The 19,352-nt window shown below is 40.8% G+C and overlaps 1 protein-coding gene across 7 annotated transcripts in view; it reads right to left on the bottom strand.

Moving 5' to 3' along the window:
* The window catches only part of LOC115357590 (epidermal growth factor receptor substrate 15-like 1), a 59,535-nt gene that overhangs the window by 38,388 nt on the left and 1,795 nt on the right, over nucleotides 1-19,352 (bottom strand). For 5 of the 7 annotated variants that reach the window (XM_030049137.1, XM_030049138.1, XM_030049140.1 and 2 more), the window contains exons 2-15: nucleotides 18,027-18,068; nucleotides 17,694-17,783; nucleotides 15,726-15,773; nucleotides 14,948-15,043; nucleotides 14,648-14,716; nucleotides 12,685-12,810; nucleotides 12,031-12,090; nucleotides 10,244-10,486; nucleotides 9,583-9,740; nucleotides 8,956-9,112; nucleotides 7,930-7,992; nucleotides 5,530-5,615; nucleotides 851-923; nucleotides 166-327 (exon numbers count right to left, since the gene is read on the bottom strand). In XM_030049137.1, coding sequence (XP_029904997.1) covers nucleotides 166-327; nucleotides 851-923; nucleotides 5,530-5,615; nucleotides 7,930-7,992; nucleotides 8,956-9,112; nucleotides 9,583-9,740; nucleotides 10,244-10,486; nucleotides 12,031-12,090; nucleotides 12,685-12,810; nucleotides 14,648-14,716; nucleotides 14,948-15,043; nucleotides 15,726-15,773; nucleotides 17,694-17,783; nucleotides 18,027-18,068 — 1,473 coding nt within the window. Of the gene's footprint in view, nucleotides 1-165; nucleotides 328-850; nucleotides 924-2,508; nucleotides 2,542-5,529; nucleotides 5,616-7,929; nucleotides 7,993-8,955; nucleotides 9,113-9,582; nucleotides 9,741-10,243; nucleotides 10,487-12,030; nucleotides 12,091-12,684; nucleotides 12,811-14,647; nucleotides 14,717-14,947; nucleotides 15,044-15,725; nucleotides 15,774-17,693; nucleotides 17,784-18,026; nucleotides 18,069-19,352 lie in introns of all 7 variants that reach the window. The other 2 variants (XM_030049136.1, XM_030049135.1) reach the window with 1 other exon arrangement.

The raw sequence follows: 19,352 nt of genomic DNA, 5'->3' as shown, positions 1-19,352 counted from the left end.
GGTGATGCTGCGTGTCATTAATGTTGTCAACATGGTTTTACCGGTGCTTTTTTTTTTTTATTTAACAGCTGTCTTATCAAAAGGAAAACATGATAAATAAATTCAGTCTGTACAGCGAGTTCTTCACACCAAACAGTTTTCGCTGCGTCCCCATCGCTTCCTCACCATCTGAGACTCCTCCTGGCATTTGATGCGGACTTCGTTCAGCATGTCCTCCAGTTTGTGTTTCTGCTGGTCCATCTCCTCCAGCCGGTCCTGTGCGTCTTGTTTCTGGGCCTCCAGCTCCTGCAGGCTGGCAGTCTCCCGGTCCAGGTCGTTCTGCATCTCCTGACACACACAAATGGAAGAAAACCAACGGGTTCCTAAAGGTATCACGGCCCAAAACATGACAATGAATTGTCTTTTCCAAGTACTGTGACACTCTCTTTGGAATATTACTGTTGTTATTCGTCTTTCTGAAATATTTACTTGCAAAGCTGATCAGATAAGGCAAAGCAACTTCTTCTCAAAAAATCAAAGGACAATATTTCTGGACTGAAACAATCCAACAGAAAATTGTCCTATTTATGGAGCTTTAATTTTGATACAGACTTTATTTTCAATGTGTCATTATCAAAAGTAAGAGAAAGAAAGGATCTGATTTCCTAAGAAAAGTGTAGCTGTGGATACAAACCAGAACTGAACCAGAGAGCAAATCTCATGAATCACATCAAACTTTTCAACAACAACAAAAAAAGTTTATTATTATTTTTTTTATATATATATATACACTCACTACCTTACTGGTATCTGTACATCCCATAATAGTTTACTCTTTATGTGAACATAATCAAGTGAAAGATACCCTCACCTGAACCTCTGCCGTCTTATGTCTGATGGCTTCTTCTGTCTCCCTGATGTCCTGCTCCAGAGTGTACTTCTCCCTTCACACACACACACACACATGCATGAACACACACATGGTTACAGACATTACAATCCAGTAACCCCGACCCCTCCACCCCCCCCCCATGCTGCATCTAAAGCAGCTCCTCTGTACATCAAAACATCACAGGAACAACACATCAGACTAGGATTCTCTCAAATGTACGACACGAACAAGATTAAAGCGTCCATATTCACAATGCACTGAAAATGCAGAGATGCTTATATGTGAATTTTTATGTGTATTTGTAAATGCAGCGGTTCCTGCCGTGTTGTATCACTGTCTTTAGTTGCTGTTGACTAGATTTCAGTCGCTGTCCTTGGAGCAGTGCAGGTTGCCACACACACAACAGATTCTAGTTTTTATCACCTTGAGGCCTGAAACGAAAACCCATTGCGTCTTTTTTTCACACTTTCATTATTTCTGCCAATGAAGTTGGAAAGAAGTTTTGTTTTCAATACTGTCTGTCTGGTATTTTTCAAACTCACTACTTCACTTTTACGCGATACTTAATATAATCCCCACTGTGCATCATGGGTTTGACAGGGGTTAAACACAGCAGATTAAACTCAGAAACCAGCCGGCAAAATGCATTACGTAAACTAGCTGTGTACTGTGTTGCACATCAGGATCTAAAAGACACAACAAACGTCTTTATCAATGGTTGACTGACCCTGAAATCCAAATCTGGTGCAAGCCAAATGAGGTAAATAGTGAGCTGACTTGCTAGCTGCCTCAGGACCGCACCAGTGTTTTCAACTTTAATGCCCGGTCACTTTCCTCCTGCAGCGTTCCACTAGAGGGGCTGCGATGGTTTAACTTTTCTTTGTAATGAGACAGTAACTGGAGGACAATATCTGCTTTGTGTGGTTCACTGCACACTCATTTGTTCAAAACAAAGACTATTGCAACACTCTCAACTTAGCTACTAGTCCGTATTGTAATGCTTGTAAGACGACTGCTCAACGGCACTGCTTTCACATGCCTTTTTTTTTTTTGAAAATGAAACTCAGAACACAAATGATAAACATCAAGAGTTTTGGGATTTTCAGACTGAAGAAAATCCCAAGTTTGGCATGACTGACTGTTTCAGAAGTTTGCAGAAGTGCACATCCTTCAATTATCACTGAGCAGAAGCAACGTGTGATTGAAAAACACCAGTAAGTCTGGAAGGATGTCACAGGTCTTAACAAACTTAGGGAATTTTTAACAATGCTCTGAATTCAAGCTCACTGAAATTGCATGAATTTCCACAGAACTGAAATTCTCAATCATTCCAAAATTCATTGTTTTTTTCTTTCAGCTGTTCTTTTATTGCAGACCTCAAACTAATAAAAAACTGAAAATCTGAAAGGGTGTGAGGCATTTTTTTTTTAATCAGGATAGGGTTGGGTTCCCTCCCTCTGGGTCTTTACAGCACCATGAGACACAGTGAGCATCGGAAAAGGAGCATGTTCATTTGGAAGTGGTGTTTTTTTTTTTTGCTGTTATTCAGTGGCTGTACTGTATGTTGGAATATCAGCGTTTGACTGTACATTTGACAGAGTGCCAGCCTGTGAATATTCGATAGTTGGTCTGTTTACCTGAGGATATTCCACTGGGTAAAAGCAAGAGTGCTGACGCAGCGTGCAGAATAAGTGGTGAACAAACAAAAAAACTGATAAAATACACACATCAAAGGAAGAGTGGATGGTTGTCTGGGTGGGCGGATGGATGGATGGGCGGAAGGAAGGAAGAAAGCAGTGCAATGAGGCAAAGCCAAGATGAGCAGTAAAGCACTCATCCACATTTGATATTTCATGTTTCCTTTTCAAGTGTGCATTTTATCACTACCTACTACCCTGCTCCATCAGTCTAAACTGCGCTGGTCTCAAAGCCTTGGCAGACTACGGGCTCACAGGTTTGGGTTTGAGCTGCATAACTACCAGTTTGCTTTGGTTTAGGAATGAGCACATGCATTAAGAACTACAGTTCCCAATGCACAGTCTCATGAAGTCAGGAGACCTAACACTGACTACAAACCTCAGCCCAGATATGGAATTCCAGTTCCAAACCAAATCATTCTCTCTATGGGAAAAAATACACTGGGTTTTCACATAATTAGCCCTGTCGCATTCTCGTATTTAAAACGTTTTTTTTTTTTTTCTGATCTGCATATATCTCTCTTAAACAGGACTGGAGCCACTGAATTCTGCTGTTGCTTTCCAACCCGAATCATTACGTGTCTGATAAAAAGCTAAAACTGCTTGCTGTTCTGTGAGCGGTGTCAGGATAAATGTAAGACGAGGATCATTCTAACTTGATACTGTAATGTAAGAACAATATTTAAGCTACCATATCTGTTCCACTGGCTGATCTGTTATCATTTCCAACAACAAGAGTAATTGGGAAGGAGAGCATCACTAGAGCTCTGATCATTTTTTTTTTAAAGGAATTAAGAAAACCTTGTTAATTTCTCCCATAGATTATTCTGATTTGGAATTCTCCTGACTCCGGAGGGCTGCTGTGTTCTGTAATCAGCGTACAAAAACCTCAGGAAAATTGTTTCTTTTCATGAAATAGACCAATCAGGTGAATTCAAGCGACAACTATAGTCCCTCAATCATTTCAACTATTAAATCCCTATAATTATAAGGAGAAGATGTAGTTGAAAGTGAGGGCGCAGGTTAAAACAGATCAATAAGCCAATCTGAGGCATGGATAAAGGAAGAGTTTATCAGGCACTGATACCAAATCATGTATTAAGTAGTGAGTCCAGGTGTGCTTTTATGTATTTGCCCCAATAGTTAAAAAAATGGAATCAAATAAAAATTCCTTGTGTGAGACAAAGCCAATTTATTCACTGTATTTTGCTAAAGTGTGGCTTAACAATAAAAAAAATATTCAATGTAAGCTCAACTACCATTAGAGGAAAGTGTAACTCTAGGTACATCAGTGCAACCAAGACACACCTGGATGTTGCTGAGAAGCCGTATGAAAAAGAAAATTTACAAAAATGTTTCCACCAGGGAGTGAGAAAGAGGCCTCAGCTGGGAAAAAGTGAAGCGCAGTATGAAGGGAATGTTTCAATGGTATACTAAGTGCTGATGACAAAGGTGAAGGTAAAAGGGACAAAAATAAACACACACACACACACAAATGACTCATCGAGCACAATGACACATGTGATATTTCACTTTGGCAGAACATTTTCACATTTCATTCACAGAATCACACTTCCTCAGTATGGACTATACTTACGATAATCCATATTGAGCATGAAATAAATCCTGGATGCTGGTGACGACAGTGCATTAATACCAGCAGCAAATGTTTGAGGGTGACTACTGAATGCCTATGGAGGTGTGTGTGTGCTGATACCAGTTCTGCTAAAATGAAAGAGCTCTGACATAAGACACAGCCAAACACGTAAGTCATTGTGCATTTAGAACTGAATAAGAAATACAAACTGTGAGAATTAAACGACACACAATTTAAAGCTGCAGTTTTTAAGTGTGAAACACATCTGCTATTGACTTCTGTGTTGCTGCTACTGTTAGAGCATCATATTTTGGCTAAATGATGTGTAAGATGAAAAGATGTTTTATACGATATACTGAATTTAAGAAGACAGGTAGTATAAAGAAACTAAGCATCATATAAGGCAGCAGTTGGAGCGTATTATGAGCTTCTTTTTCAGTGAACAAAATAGACCTGAGATACTGGCAAAACAAGGATGAGTCATGGGAAAATTATGGAGTCATCTTGATGCCCAAAATAAATATGGGATTTACGGACGGATTAGTGAGCTAATGCTGCGTCCACACTCATATCGTTAACGACAAGCCCAGACTTGTGAAAAAATAAACTAAACGTCATTCCAATCGATGTTACAAGCTGGAACTACAAGCAAGTGACATCAGAGCACACAACAATACTGGAAACCCATTTGCCTTTTGTTATTAATCATTAATATTTAATCAGAGGAAGAGCAATTATTTACTATTTACAAAAATGCTACTGCATAAACTTTTGGTATTCCACATGGAGGAATATACAGAGGTTCTTCTTCTCATGGGCATTGATTTTTTGACACGGTGAATGTAATGTTACCCCAGAATGGAAATATAAAAGTTGGAAATTTCAAGTTCTAAGCTGAAACGAACACAGCATAAGGAGCACACAGTGAGCTAAAAGTTTCACAGGTTGAACTCTGATCAATAACTTTGCCACCAATCATCCTTTTTTTTTTCCATTTCTTTGATGTATGATGTATGCATTCCTCAATGCTAAGGTGCCTACAAGGAACCTAAGGATGTTAGGGGTAAGGAGATGGGAAGGAAGGGGATGTCAGGCAGTCACGTACTACATAGGAGACTGACGAGTTTGCATAAGAATTATGTATGTTAAATATGTGAACTGACCTGCTATTAATTGTGGAAAATAATAAAAATTTGGTCACAAAAAAAAATCCTTTTTCTCACCGCTCTCTACTATGAACCATTTAATATTACCTACAAATTCTGCAGCTTTAAACAACAAAATTAAAGTAAAACTGTGAGGCTGTGCACACACGGTCACTACTGTGAGGTTTTGTGAGTGTGACCGCTGGTATTGTTTGGTACCTCTGCAACTGTGCGATCTCCTGGCTGATGTCGTCCAGCTCCTTGATGCCGGTAAACTCCCCTGAACCCACCGAGCTGGAGCTGTCCTATAGAGAGACACACAGAGACAGAGAGAATGAATGAGAGGCAGCGAGGAGAGGAAGGGCAGGTGGGAGAAAAGAGAGTTATGAAGAGAGGTAAAGACACAGAGAAAAGAAAGAAAAGAAAAGGGGAAGTAAATCTCATTTGATGAAGTGAGTGAGATGATGAGATGACAGCAACCAAGCCAAGCTAGACCGGGCCAAAGGAGGGCGAGAGAGAAAAAAAGGCAAAGAGAGGATAGGAAAGAAACCACTTGTCAATAAGAGGAGCACCACAGAGGATCAGATCGGAAGATGGGGGGGCTAGGTCAGTCACCTGGGGGGGGTCACCACCACTGCCATGATAAGTAAAAAGCAAAGGTTCAGGATTTCCAGAAGCCTATCATATTGATGAATAACCAGGCATCCTCGTGGGATGTCCAAAAGGTTTTCATGTGGGTGTTTCTGAGAAACTGCCAGCAGTCTCCCAGTAGTATTTGTTGGATACTACTTAAGCCAATGAGCACTGAAGCCATTTCCCTCAAACAACACTCCTTTCAGGTTTCTCACTAAGTCAGGGTGTTGTTGGTAGGCATTATGAGCATAAATGAAATGCCCTTCACAACATTTTGCAAGCCGTGGCTTCAGTGGCCAATGGTTTAACGTTCCAGTGTTGCAAATAAGTGCCAGCAGGTTGCAACCTCTTTCTGAAAAGCAGAAGAAAACCCAATTTGAAAAGATTTGTAGTTACCGACCAATACGACTGACTTCCAAAAATCTTGAACCGAACCTTTGACAGCAAAGAACTGAAGAGGCTGAGAAACTGTAACCAACTGAACTTGTACTGCACTGGACAGGAAAGACCTGTCAAAAGTCTCACAAATGCTTTCCACTAATCTGCCTGCCTAGCCAGCCATCGAAAGCATTTGTGGGTTAACTGAGGTCCATGTTACCTACCCAAACCTTGAACATTATAGCCTGAGAGTAGAGAGAGGAGGGGGGTGAGGTAGAAACATCAGCGGCAGAGGAGTTAGGGTGAGAGAAGAAGAACAAGAGCGGCCTGTGAGTCTCTGGTAAAATCAAGGTGCCAAAGTGGTGGATGGTACTTGTTCAGAGGCCTTCGACAACCAATTTAGATACTGTTGTGAAGATATAATATAAAAAAAAAAAAAAAAAAAAAACAGCCAAAAGATGACCATGGCTATCTGCCAGGATGGTTGGTGGTTGATAAATATATCAAGCTAAGAAATACTTCCTCAGCATTTGGCACTTGGTCGGACAGCATAATTAAAAGGAAAAAAATCCTTAAGTAATGGTAGAGACTGGAATTTAAGAGGGACCAGTGTTTTTGCTAAGCAGCTAAACTACACATTCTGGTGCTGTGCAGAACACCATCAATTCAAGGTGCTGTACACAAACTCTGAAGTTAAATTCAAACCAGGAAAAAAAAAATCATTGTTATGAAATTCATCTACCTCTGAATTACTGTTGATCCTTTTCTCACAACTCAGAAAACTATTTTTGTGTACACACGGATGACAGTGACTTGACGTTTACCTTAGTCAGTAAATGTAAGAGTACAACTGTGTATTACTGCAGTATGTCAACATAGTCCTGCCCTGGTGTTAGTTTCCTACTCTCATACTGACATACACTCTCTTACAAAACACCTGACCATGGAGGGAGAGGTTCATGTTTCCTGACAGTCTTGGAAGGAAAAAATAAAAATAAAAAAGTCTGACCCCCTTCAACTTCTTAGTTTTCTTCTCTTAGTGGAGAGAATTTAAAAGTTGTCTATAAAAAGAGGAAACTGGTCATATCTGTCCATTAAATGGACAAGCTTGCAAAGATGCACGGTATGTCTCTAACTGCCAGTCGGCTTTGCTGCAAGTAACAGTAAAAATTACAAACAAGTAGACACTCTGCAATATAATTGTGCCTTTGTGTTTTGCAAGCTACAGCAAGTGTAGCTATCTATTATTTCTTAAAATATAGTAAAAGTGCAATTATCAGTTATAGTCCATGTCACACAAGCTGGTGAATGGTGTCTTTAAAGTTATATATTTCTGTAAATTATTATGTCTAGTTGTATTTATCCAGGACAACTTGAGAGGCCAGGTTGAGTGGATGGAAATGTGTGACACCTCACTGACAAACTTGATATGTCCAGAAAGTGTGTGTGCAAACAAAAACAACAAAAAAAAAAGATGACCGCCTAACAGGAAGCTGTAGGTAGTCCCACATTCCCACAGACTAACCACATCGTTATGAATTTGCCTTAACATATGAAGAGCTGGAAGAAAGAGGAGGAGGAAGAGGAGCAGAAGAGGAGTTGACTCACCCGTCTCATCTCCGACAGAGCAGCCATCTCTGATCCCACAGGGGTCATGTAGCCCGACATACTCTGGATGAAGAGAAAAAAGAAAAAAAAAAAAACACTGCCAAACAGCGCAACATAATGGCTATCCTACTGCAAATTTTATGCAAGACTTTAAAATGTTGGAAAAAACACAAAGAGTGCATTTCCATCAGCTGGATTGAGGTGAACAAACTGGCTTCCTTAAAAAACAAGCATCCTCTGAAAAACTGAATAGCGGCATGCAAACTTTAACTTTCCTCAGTGTCAGGTGGCCTTGTTTTATGGCCAAGCAAATGCACTTGGTAATACTGCAATGCATCAACTGATGGTAACATGATCATCAACACCATGACAACACAGAGCGAAAAGACAGCAGGTTAGGTATTTCTGAGAGGTTAACACTTCAGTGGAATCACACTGAGATAACATGAAGCTATTTTGATATTTTGATATTTGATATTTGGAAGTCCATAATATGAAGCTATTTTGATATTTTGATATTTGATATTTGGAAGTCCATAATATGAAGCTATTTTGATATTGTGATATTTGATATTTGGAAGTCCATAATATGAAGCTATTTTGATATTGTGATACAGCGTTTGCTGAGTTGGTCTTGCCAGTTTTTGTGGAAAAGAAAACACTTGTGTGGTGCGCTGGTAGAGAAGAGAGGAAAAACCACTCAACACGCCCACAAGTGACTGGCGGGGCCTCACAGCACCGTGAGAGGATACTATCTGCAGTGGAAAACCAATCCACAAAGGAAAAGTGAGCAGAGTCAAGCTGAGTCAAAATGGCATTAGTGGGAACGTTTAGTAGGATGCATGCAGTGTGTGGGTCTGGACGGTTTGCTGCTTGTTTGGCTGCTGGTAATCCTAAAGCAGCAATCTGAAGACATCAGTTCAGGCTGTGCCAATTATTTTTGAGAATTTATAGCCCAAATAATTAAATAATCAAAAACGTAACTGACAATTAAAACAATCATTAGTTGGAGTGTGCATGACCTACCGCCACAGGCGTGCCTCTCTCGGAGGGGGGGATCATGTCGGCGGTGAGGGCCTGTGGAGGGTCGATGCCCTTACTGACTTTCTGCTGGATGAAGTGCATGGCGAGGGCAAACTGCTCCCGGGTCAGCTTCCCTATCTGTCTGGTGTCTGCCAGAGCCCTGCAGGGAGGAGCAGACAGGCTGTCAACTAAAACACACTGAACACAAGTCTGTCAATAATAATCACTGAAGAAGAGAGAGATCCAGTCAGCCAGTCAGTCTGCCAAGACACTTACAACCCTTTGCCTGTCTTGGCTCAAACTAAACAATCCTTTAAAGAAACAATCCGAAGGTCATTTGACTCAGGTTTGGGGGTGTTCAAGTCTTCAAGATCTTCTTGATGTTGAGGAAGACTGTCCACATACGGAGAAATATTTAACTCCTTCTTCCTTTCTCCAGTTACACTGTGTGTTCTGTCTGTGTGCTATGGGGAGTAACTATGCTAGAAGTTTCAAATCATATTATGATACCTGATGCCACAATCCACATGAATGTAACTATTTATTACTGGAAAAATCTGATCTGGGATTTTAATAGGTTTAATAGCTAGGTGTACAGAGTAACAGACGGAAACCCAGCTGAGTCCGCACCATATATGGGCAAGGATGTTCTGAGGAAGTCCAGAGTGCATGAAGATGTCCTTGACTTCCTGTCCGCTCACAAAGCCGTCCAGGTCAGCATCTGTCTTCAGGAAGATGTCGTCATAGCGACTACGGTCTGACACCGGGACAACCCAGTTCACCGAATGCTGAGAGACAGAAGGAGAGACAATGACATACTAATATGTCACAGTTTTACATTCAGAAAAACCTGATATTAACACACATTTTAGAGAAGCAAATTTATTTTTTCACTAGAGATAGAGATAGAGATATATACTCCAGTAGGGATTGTTGTAGTTGTTCCACATTAAACAATCGCTAGTTAGTATCAAGGCAGATGAGTGGGCGATTTTAGATTATAAGACAAAAAGGAGCAACGTGAATTCAATAAGAGCAACATTATCAATATGATTTGGTATTTTGCATTCAAATAGAATGATAAAAAAAAACTAAATTTATAAACCAACCTGACTACACACTAGTCACATGTTAAATCTGATGCAGCTGAGCCAGTTTACCAGTGTGTGTATTTAGTTATTTCAGTGACTACACAACAGACTATACACTTCCAAAATGCCCCCAAAAGTTCCCACGGTACTGTGGTTCTACATGTGACTTTACAGCTATTGGTCCAAGTGTGTGTGTTTACCTGCCCAGACTTGAGTGTGTGTTTGGGCGACAGGCTGCCGGTGCTGTTGAGGGAGTTCATGCTGCCGTGGGAGGGTGTGGAGCGCAGTGAGTCTTTGGGTGGCGGAGGGCTGGCGGGCAGACCGGGCACCGTGCCGGGCACCGAACCCAGGCTCTTCTTTCTCTTAGACGGAGGGATGAGGGAGGAGGGGAGGAGTGCAGGGACCGGCTCCTTCTCCAGGGCCCGGTACACCAGGTGCATCGCCTGGGGGGAGAGATCTCAGTTTTAGATGGTATCAACTGACCGCTTAAAAGATGTTCACATTCTGCACTTTGTTTCACGATACGTAAATAATGATAGTGGAATTAAATTAAATTAACATCAACTCATCTGAAAAAAAAAATAAGTTGACTGCACAATCCTACAGAGTATTCCCTATGAGCCACAACTCCTATGATAAACCTACAAGTCCCTCACTGACACCTAACATTCAAAATGACACCAGGCAGTACTCTAGTCACATGTACAGACGAGGTTCACATCCAGTCTGTAGACACACACACACCAGGAAGAGGCTCTGTGGCAGTTATGTCAACAGAGGAATTATGTGCACTTCTTATGATGAAGAAAATCCTCCTGTCAAGTGTTGTCATGTTACGATGGCATTAATTAAGCAGTAATCCACAGAAGGCCACAGTTTACAGTGATTTTAGAACCGATAACAGGCTTTGTTGAACATAGGGTTCCCACTTAGTGTCAAATATAAAATTCCCTGACTTTTTAACATGACATTTTTTTTCTTCACCAAAAGAAAAAAAAAAAAAAAAAAAAAAAAAAAAAAGCATGCTTCAGATTCAGAGGTCTGACTAAAGGTCACGACTCTGTTTTGTTGTGCAGGGGAAGTGAACATGACAAGACCTTATTTTTAAAATAAAGCTGAGAAAATTCCACAATATTCCTTGACTTTTCCCAAGAATTACTTGACTCACCCTGTCTGAGGGGCTGCACAATATGGCAAAAAAATTATACTATGATTCTTTTGACAGATATTGTGATTGCAATAATATTTGCGATTTTAGCTGAAGTGATTATTTATGCACTCTAATTTTTATTTTAACTGAAAAAACATCTAGGAAAAGGAAGATGATGTGATTTTAGCAATGGTCTAAACAAAATCATCATGTTTCTTTACATTGGGAGAATATGATTTGTAGGCCTGGGCATCTCTGTAGCTCTGTCACATGTCTGGATGCTGCTTTGTGCGTTGTGTGATTTACTGTCCCGTTTTGCATTGGATCCTCACTGCTGCCAGTTCTCTCAGTATATATCACATAACATCCTCATTCTGGCAAACACTGTCAATTTGATGTTGGGCATTATCTTCAGCCCAAATAATGAGCAGAGCCCTGAGGTCCTTGTTTGACCAGGACTGTCAGTTGTTCTCTATTTTTCTTTTCTCTGTTATTTTTCTGCGACAAAAACAAACTGCTGCGTTGACACCTGTACTTATCAGCCGCACCCGTCTCCCCGCCCAAAGCCAAATAAGCCCTGCCTATGAGCCTTAACTCTGCCTCAGATCTCAGTTAGCCCTGTGTGGCCAATAGGTATTCGGTGGGCACCTGGAAACTGGCCCTGACAGCCCCACCGAGGCGTCATCAGAGATCAGAAGTGACAATGGAAACACAACTGGCCTTGGCACACACCAGCACGCCTGTGTTTGGCATGATATTGGGAGGCCAGTGCTGTCACATCAGGCTATAGTGAAACTAATGACTACATGGTTTACAATGTATTAACATGATACTCACAACTGCAAACTCATCTTTGTCCAGATGCCCATCTTTGTCGATGTCACTGAGGTCCCAAACCTGCAGGTGAGAAACAAACATGATGTTACTAAGAGGATAAAATTACCTTAATAACATGAATAAGAAGGTATTCAGGTTATTCAGAATATAACGCACAGAGCACTAACAAGACATATTACAGGTTACATTCAAACAACACAATAATCCCACTTTGGAAAAACAAATTCTCTGATAATCCATTACTCAATACATAAAAAGGCAAAGGATTTCTCTTTCAAAGACGGCCTTACTGTGCAAACAACAGCTTCAACACCGCTGAACATTTTCCTTACAATAAACCATTTGCAGTTTTACTTCAAATCCACATGAGCAATCACTCAGCAAGAATAGGCGTTCCATTTATCAAATGGCAAACGGGTCACTTTGCATCACTTGCAACAAACATTTGTTCAATTTATGGGCTGTGCCGGCAAAATGAGAAAAGAATCCTGCAAGCACAGCGGCATCATTGCTATTGCATATTTATGGGGAAATCAAGACATTCTGGTAAACAGATTTATATGTAAAACAATGTGCTTTTGTGCCTTCAGTAAAGGCTGATGTAGTTTAGTCCAATGTTGGAGCAAAAAGAAAGAATTTAAAAACAATCAGTACCTTCCCCAGGACGTCCAGAGGTAGTTTGGAGTTGATCAGGACCGGTTTGACCTTCTCTCCTGACAGCAGCCCATTGACCGGAACCAGGCTTTCAAAAATCCCATCAAACTTACTCTTCTCCTCAGGCTAGAGAGGAACACACACACACACACACACACACACACACACACACACACACACACACACACAAACATTACCTAAATGTCCCAATTTGGTAGTGTTGCTTTGGGACTGCTTTGACACTGCTTCTGTCCTCTTGCCTTAGTATATCTTTTGATTAATTGAACTGAAGTAATGTTCATCCTCACTTTAATTAGCTTGACACTTTAACCGACATCATGTAAGAGCTAAAAATTCATCTTACTTGTATTTTGAGAGTGTAAATTACAGCACAGGCAATGTATATAAATTCAAACATGAAAGAGACATACATCTGTAAAGTAAAAGTAAAGTAAAAAACTACAATATATAAATTAAACTGTGGTTTTCGTATTTACCGCTGAGTTTGGCTATAATAAGGAGGAGATTATGGGTGTGGGTCTAGGTGTCTGTCCACAGCTAATCTCGCAAACTACTGGCCTAAAACCTTTTAAAAACATTTGTTCTCACTACTTCCACTCCCTCACTTCATTACCTCTGTCTCTCTCTCTCTCTTTGCATACCACTGGACCTACGAACCAAATATATATATTTTTTTATCCTGTAAAGCCTGTGTTCATTCCCATCGTGGGCGAAAAAATGTGTGTGCTGCATTTTTGGGCCACTTTATAAAACACAAGAAGGTCAACAGAACAGAGCAGACTCATGGGTGAAAACACTATAAAAAGTGTCAGAGGCTGATGCAGTATGTCAACAAGCGGAGGGTCAAAATACTGTAGGTTAAACAGCCTGATGCTTCACAACTTTAAAAGATGATATGTAAAATAGCTGCTGCTGAACAGTGTGTGTGTGTGTGTGTGTATCTGTGTGTGCATGAGTGAGAGAGAGAGGGAGAGAGAGAAAGAGAGAGAGAAAAGAGCAAGAGACCTTAGCAGTTGTTTTCAATTTTGCTATTTTAATTTGTGTTCTTTTTGAAATGCAGCTTCTGTATGCATTCCTGACCACTGATATAGTGTGGGTATTAAAGAAAAGCTAAACTCGAGAGGTTTTTGGAGTGTTATGGTATTTTTTTTTTTATACTACACTGTGTTATATTTGAATAATGCAGTAATTCATTTGCAATGTGGAAAGCATGTGACAACACGATCAGCTGTCTCTCCTGAGTTCTGCTTAGCACACAGGGGAGCCTATAGTCTGGAAAACGGGAGATCTGCACTCTTCGAAGTGCACTCTTCTAGTTATGGTTATGCATCAGTCTTATACATTATTGACAATATCCAGTCAGTATTTCATTTAGGACACTGTGAGCTGCTCTCCCTCTTTGTACTGACACTGTAAGCAGCTGCCCTGATAAGAAAACTGTCTCCAAGCTACCAAGGCCATAGGTCTGGAGCAGGCCAGGCGTAGGAAGACAAAGCCAAGCAGATTGATGCCTTTCACAAACACAGAGCTGTTGACCTCTAGCATACTCAGGTAAGCAGATCTCCTTGAAAGAAGGCAGGCTGGTGAGCAACCCTCAGAATTGATGTGGTGCTACACAGTGCTCGCACTCAAAGTGCTCACACTCTCTTCTCCTCAACTGAGCATCAAATAACTTCCTTTGTGTAAGACATCACAGTCTGCTGATTCCTCCTTCACTCTGAGGAGCTGGCAGGAACCTCGCTCTTTTCCACCACAACATCTGTGGTGTCATGAAGATGTTAACAACCGGTATTGTTCATGCTCCTGAATATGAACAAAACACAGCACTTTGGAGACTGAGTTATGTCCTTTTAACTTGCCAGTAACAGTAACAACCTTTTTCTACAGTTTGTGCGTGTGTGCGTGTGCATGTGCGTGTGTGTGTGTGTGCTTGTGTGCTCACCCTGACAGCCCAGTGTGGCTCACTGGGGACTGAAGCTGTGTTGCTTAGAGACGGACTGCTGGTGTCCTTCTAAAAACACAAAGAAACAAGCGTGGCTGTCAGAGAGCTGCAATATCCTCAGTTCACTGGATTGTAAACACGTCTTTAAACTCTTAAACAGACTGAGCGAACTTTCTGGAGTCTGCAGGTTTGATGTGAATTCCACGTACATGTCAATCTCCTCTAAAAGTTGTTTGTGACCACCACCTTCAGTGTACATGGACTAATAACATTTAGATTTGGAGTTTGAGTTATACTCACAAACTTGGGGGGAGGGATTGTGAGGTTGAGACTGGACAGACTGACTTCCTGTCCGCTCTGAGCGCAGGCCACCAGCCGCAGAGCTACATAAAACCCCTGAGAGAGGAAAACAGAGTCAAAGTTACCCACCAGCTCTCTAATACTCCCACTCGCAGGGCTGACTAACATGCATGCACCAAACACAGACAAACACAAGAGGCCACATTTACATACAAGGCTGGCTGTTGTCCATTCTCTGGTTACGGTCGTATTCAACTAACAGTGTTGACATGAACTCCTGACACCATAAATAAAACCATTTAACAGAATATCTCCCCCTCCCTGTTTGACTGAGCAGCAGGCAGGGCTGGGTGAGACTGACTAAATTACACGCCACCTCATTTTGGACCGAATATCTCAATATTAATACTGTGATGATATTTCTGTGGATGAATATTCACGCTTTCATAAGATACTTACATAACAGAAACATTAGAAAATTAGTAATGGTCATTAGTAGTCACTAATGCGTGTTCAGTAATTAGTAATGTGGACTTGATGAGCAGGTAAACACACAACCCAACACTATACCAAAGATCAATTTTCTTTTAAGAGCAAGAAAACATAACATTTGACTTATTTCACAATGTTGCTATATCAAAAACCCCAGATGATACCAATCACTATATTAAAATATCACACAGCTGACAGTAGGTGATCTAAGTAACAGTGACAGTGGTACTTAGTGCTGTTCACATAAGAGAAGTAAGAAAAACAGAGGGAGTGATCGATTCCCTACCTGTTTGTCCAGGTAGCCTTTGCCATCGGGGTCGGCCAAATCCCAGATCTGAAACACAAGACGCAAACACAAACAACAGGATTAACGAGCACTGTGTGGCAACAATAGCAGCGGGGCTGGCCTGGTGATTAGAAAAACCAGACGACCCCCTATCAGATGAAGAGACCTGGACATCAAATCTCCACCAGCTGCAGGTGCTGAGGCTGACACATGACCAGTTCCAGCACTGGTTTTGACCTCATTGTGCCCTGTGGATGCCTTTCAATAAGTCAATGCTCATTCCCAAAAGTAGTGTCATGCTCTCGGAGGCTTCGAAAAGTCACAACAACGGAAAACCTGATATCACCAGGTAAGCCTCTTTAGAAAAAACAAGGACAGTAAAACTAAGTGCTCCCACTCCCAGTCACATTAATAGAACAGAGACCAGAGCCAAGAGGGGAAGGCATGATGTCATCGCTTCCAAGCAGTCATGACAGTCATCCCCCTGTGTGTGTGTGTGTGTGTGTGTGTGTGTGTGTGTGTGAGAAGTCATACTACTGCCTCTTCTAATGGAGCTACTCAGCTGTTACTATTTCCTGTTAGTCACGATTTATTGTTTTTACAGGGTGTTTATCACCACTGACAGGCAAGTACAGCTCTTTTGTTTCATCCTTTATTCTGCTTCCTTACCAACTCGGGGGTTGTGTGTGTGTGTGTGTGTGTGTGTGTGTGTGTGTGTGTGTGTGTGTGTGTGTTATCAATGTGAGATTTTTGAGACATAACAACATAGATTACTCCTTGTGGTCTGTTAACTTTGTGTTTCTAAAGGATTGTGATGCTACCTAAATGCTCTTTCTAACATTTGCATTTTCCAAATGCAAGAAAACACGGTTTGGTTGGTACAAACCCTGGTAAATGACATCATCACATTCTGAATATTTCTTTTTATCATGAAAATTATCAAGCAAATATCATCATTCCCACTAAACTCCTGAGTCATGTCACTTTTTCAGTGTCTACCAAAACACGTGCAATATGATTTTTTAACCATATTGTTCAACCCTGCTGGAAAATGATCCATTTGTACTGAAACAGAGAAGATGCTCCCAGCATAGACTGGACTGATGCTTCAGAGGCATCACTGCAGAACAAGACGCAGGAGGAGTGACGATGAAAAATGCATCGACAACTCATGTGTCTCTCAGCAAAATGTGAACAAAAGCTCCAGACACCTGTGTCTGCTGCAGAAATACTCCGGTAGTTTGCACTCTGATCCAAATGCAAACACAACAACAGAGGTTTTCTCTATTTCCTCCACCACTGATGAAGGTGTGTCTTTTTTTCACCATCTGTTTTCATTATGTGGGTGTTGTGAAGCCCTCTGACACTAACTTTTTGTAATTAGGACTTGCATTATGTGCAGACCTCATGTAATAAATGAATTACCAGCAAACTTGTGCAATACCTGGGCTACATTCACAAAGTTATGATGTGAGTTTGTTGAAATCATCTGTTCACCGCATACAATTGTTGAAGGTCAAGATTTATGTATTCACCAAAAAACATTAGGTCATTTGAGCTGAAATTTTACTTTGGATGTCCTCAGATAACATCATTCCAGTGCATGTAAAAACGTGGGGGTTTTGTAAGAGAAATGTGAATGCTGTTAGGCCCATTTCCAGTATTTGTGGGGTATCTATAACTGACGAGGGCGGCGCTGCCTATCTCGTTTTACAGCTGCAAGCACTGAAAACGTCTAATCACAATCTTTGTTCAGTCCGTTGACAGCAGTGAGAGCAAGATGCGTTGGAAGTGACTCAGCTATCATCGCTGCAGACCGACAGAAATACACAACAGGGGTTGAGGCTCATTCCACTGCCAAACTTAAACTGCAGGAAACTATATCTGGTTTGGAAACTATATCTGGTTTGAACAATCTAACAAAAGTAACAGAAAACATGATATCGTTCAACTTTGGGGAATGCTCACCTTCCCCAATGTGATGTCAGGGAGCCCAGACTTCTTTAAGAACAAGGCAGCTTCTGTCGGTCCTACTCTCCCTGTATTACCGGGATCCACCTTGGAACGAACACACACACACACACACACACACACAATGAACAGTCACAGTCAGAAGTACACCACATCTTTACATCTTTTGTTTTTTCCTACATACTGAGATCCCCTCTCAAAACGAGGCAGTGCTAATAAGCAAAGTTCATATAACTACGGTAAAAAAAAAAAAAAAAAAAAGGTTGTTATGCTGTTATTACAGATCCTTGTGCAGGTTAGACAACACTGTGCTATAAAATGTCATCTTACCTGTCTGTAAAAGTTTTCATATACAGGGTTCCCACTTGACAACTATGGGACAGAGAGGGTGTTATTAGATCATTTATCAACTCCAAATTGTTCTATATGTATGTATAGATTTCCTACAGTGACGTGCAGTGATGAGCTTAAACAAATGTAACCAGATTAAATATTAAGACCTGTGTTTGTCCTATTTTGCACTTACTCAAACAATGTATGGGGTCCTCGAGTCTGAGTCCACTATCAATACCAAGTTTGTTTCATCACTGAACAAAAGCTAAAAACAATTTTTCAAACGGTACGTCTCAAACAAGATTTAATATTTTTTCAATTATGCAAGGTTCCTCTTCTGTAGTGAAGGTCAAAATTTCTCAATACTTGGTGTATGGCCTCTATTTATCTAAATCACTGTGTGCACTGTTGTACATAGTTCTGCAGATTTTCAGAATCAAATTTGTTCTAGCATTGTTTTAGAGCATCAGGGACAGAGTCTTGTGATACTACAGTATGTTTTTCCTTTGTAAAATATTCCCAAAGCACTTTCAAGGACATCAGACAGACCTGGCATAGCTTCAGTGCTTGCAGGCTCATTGTCCTGCTGGAAAATGAATCCTCCTCCATAAAGCTTTACTCCAAATGGGGTGTCAGGCCTCCGCAGAATAGAGCAGTACTTTTCTTTGCTCAGGTTTTATGCACTGTTGCATTAACCTCTCGTGTGGCTGTCTTCCCACAAACGCTCTCTGGCTGCAGCTGTAAAGCTCAAGCACTGACTCGTCTATAAACAGGACTTTCTCCCGGTCTTCTGCAGTGAAATTTTAGTATTGTTTGCACCCTGCTCAAAGATGACGATTGTTTTGTCAGTGGAGAAAACATTTAGACACAGCTCCCAATCTCCCTTTAAAAGGGACACTGCGTAAAATGTAAAATATAAAGATGTGTTCTACAAATACTGCTCTTCGGATGGTGTGTCTGCCTCACCTCTCCAGGGTGGGTTGTACAGCCCCTTGGAAACTTTCAAATTTAACCGAAAAGTGGCAATGGTATGATTTTTAAGCATTCAGGAGAATAATCTGCCCCAAAATGTTTCACTAAGCTCTTATGACATTGTTACAAACAACTGGAAAATATTTTCCAATACAAGTGCTGTATCAAAATCAAAAACAGTAACTAAAGCATCTTATAACTTAGTCAGCACCTGGTAGTAGCCTGAACCAATTAACACTGTGTATTAGGAGCATACATGTGTTAATACGTGTTTAAAATCTAAGGACAATTTAAGAAAACCTTGAAATACGGTGTGCACACAAGATATTCACATACATTTCAATTTCACTC

Source organism: Myripristis murdjan, chromosome 4 (assembly GCF_902150065.1).
Source record: "Myripristis murdjan chromosome 4, fMyrMur1.1, whole genome shotgun sequence".
NCBI lineage: Eukaryota > Metazoa > Chordata > Actinopteri > Holocentriformes > Holocentridae > Myripristis > Myripristis murdjan.
This window is presented reverse-complemented; position numbering and strand designations above follow the sequence as displayed.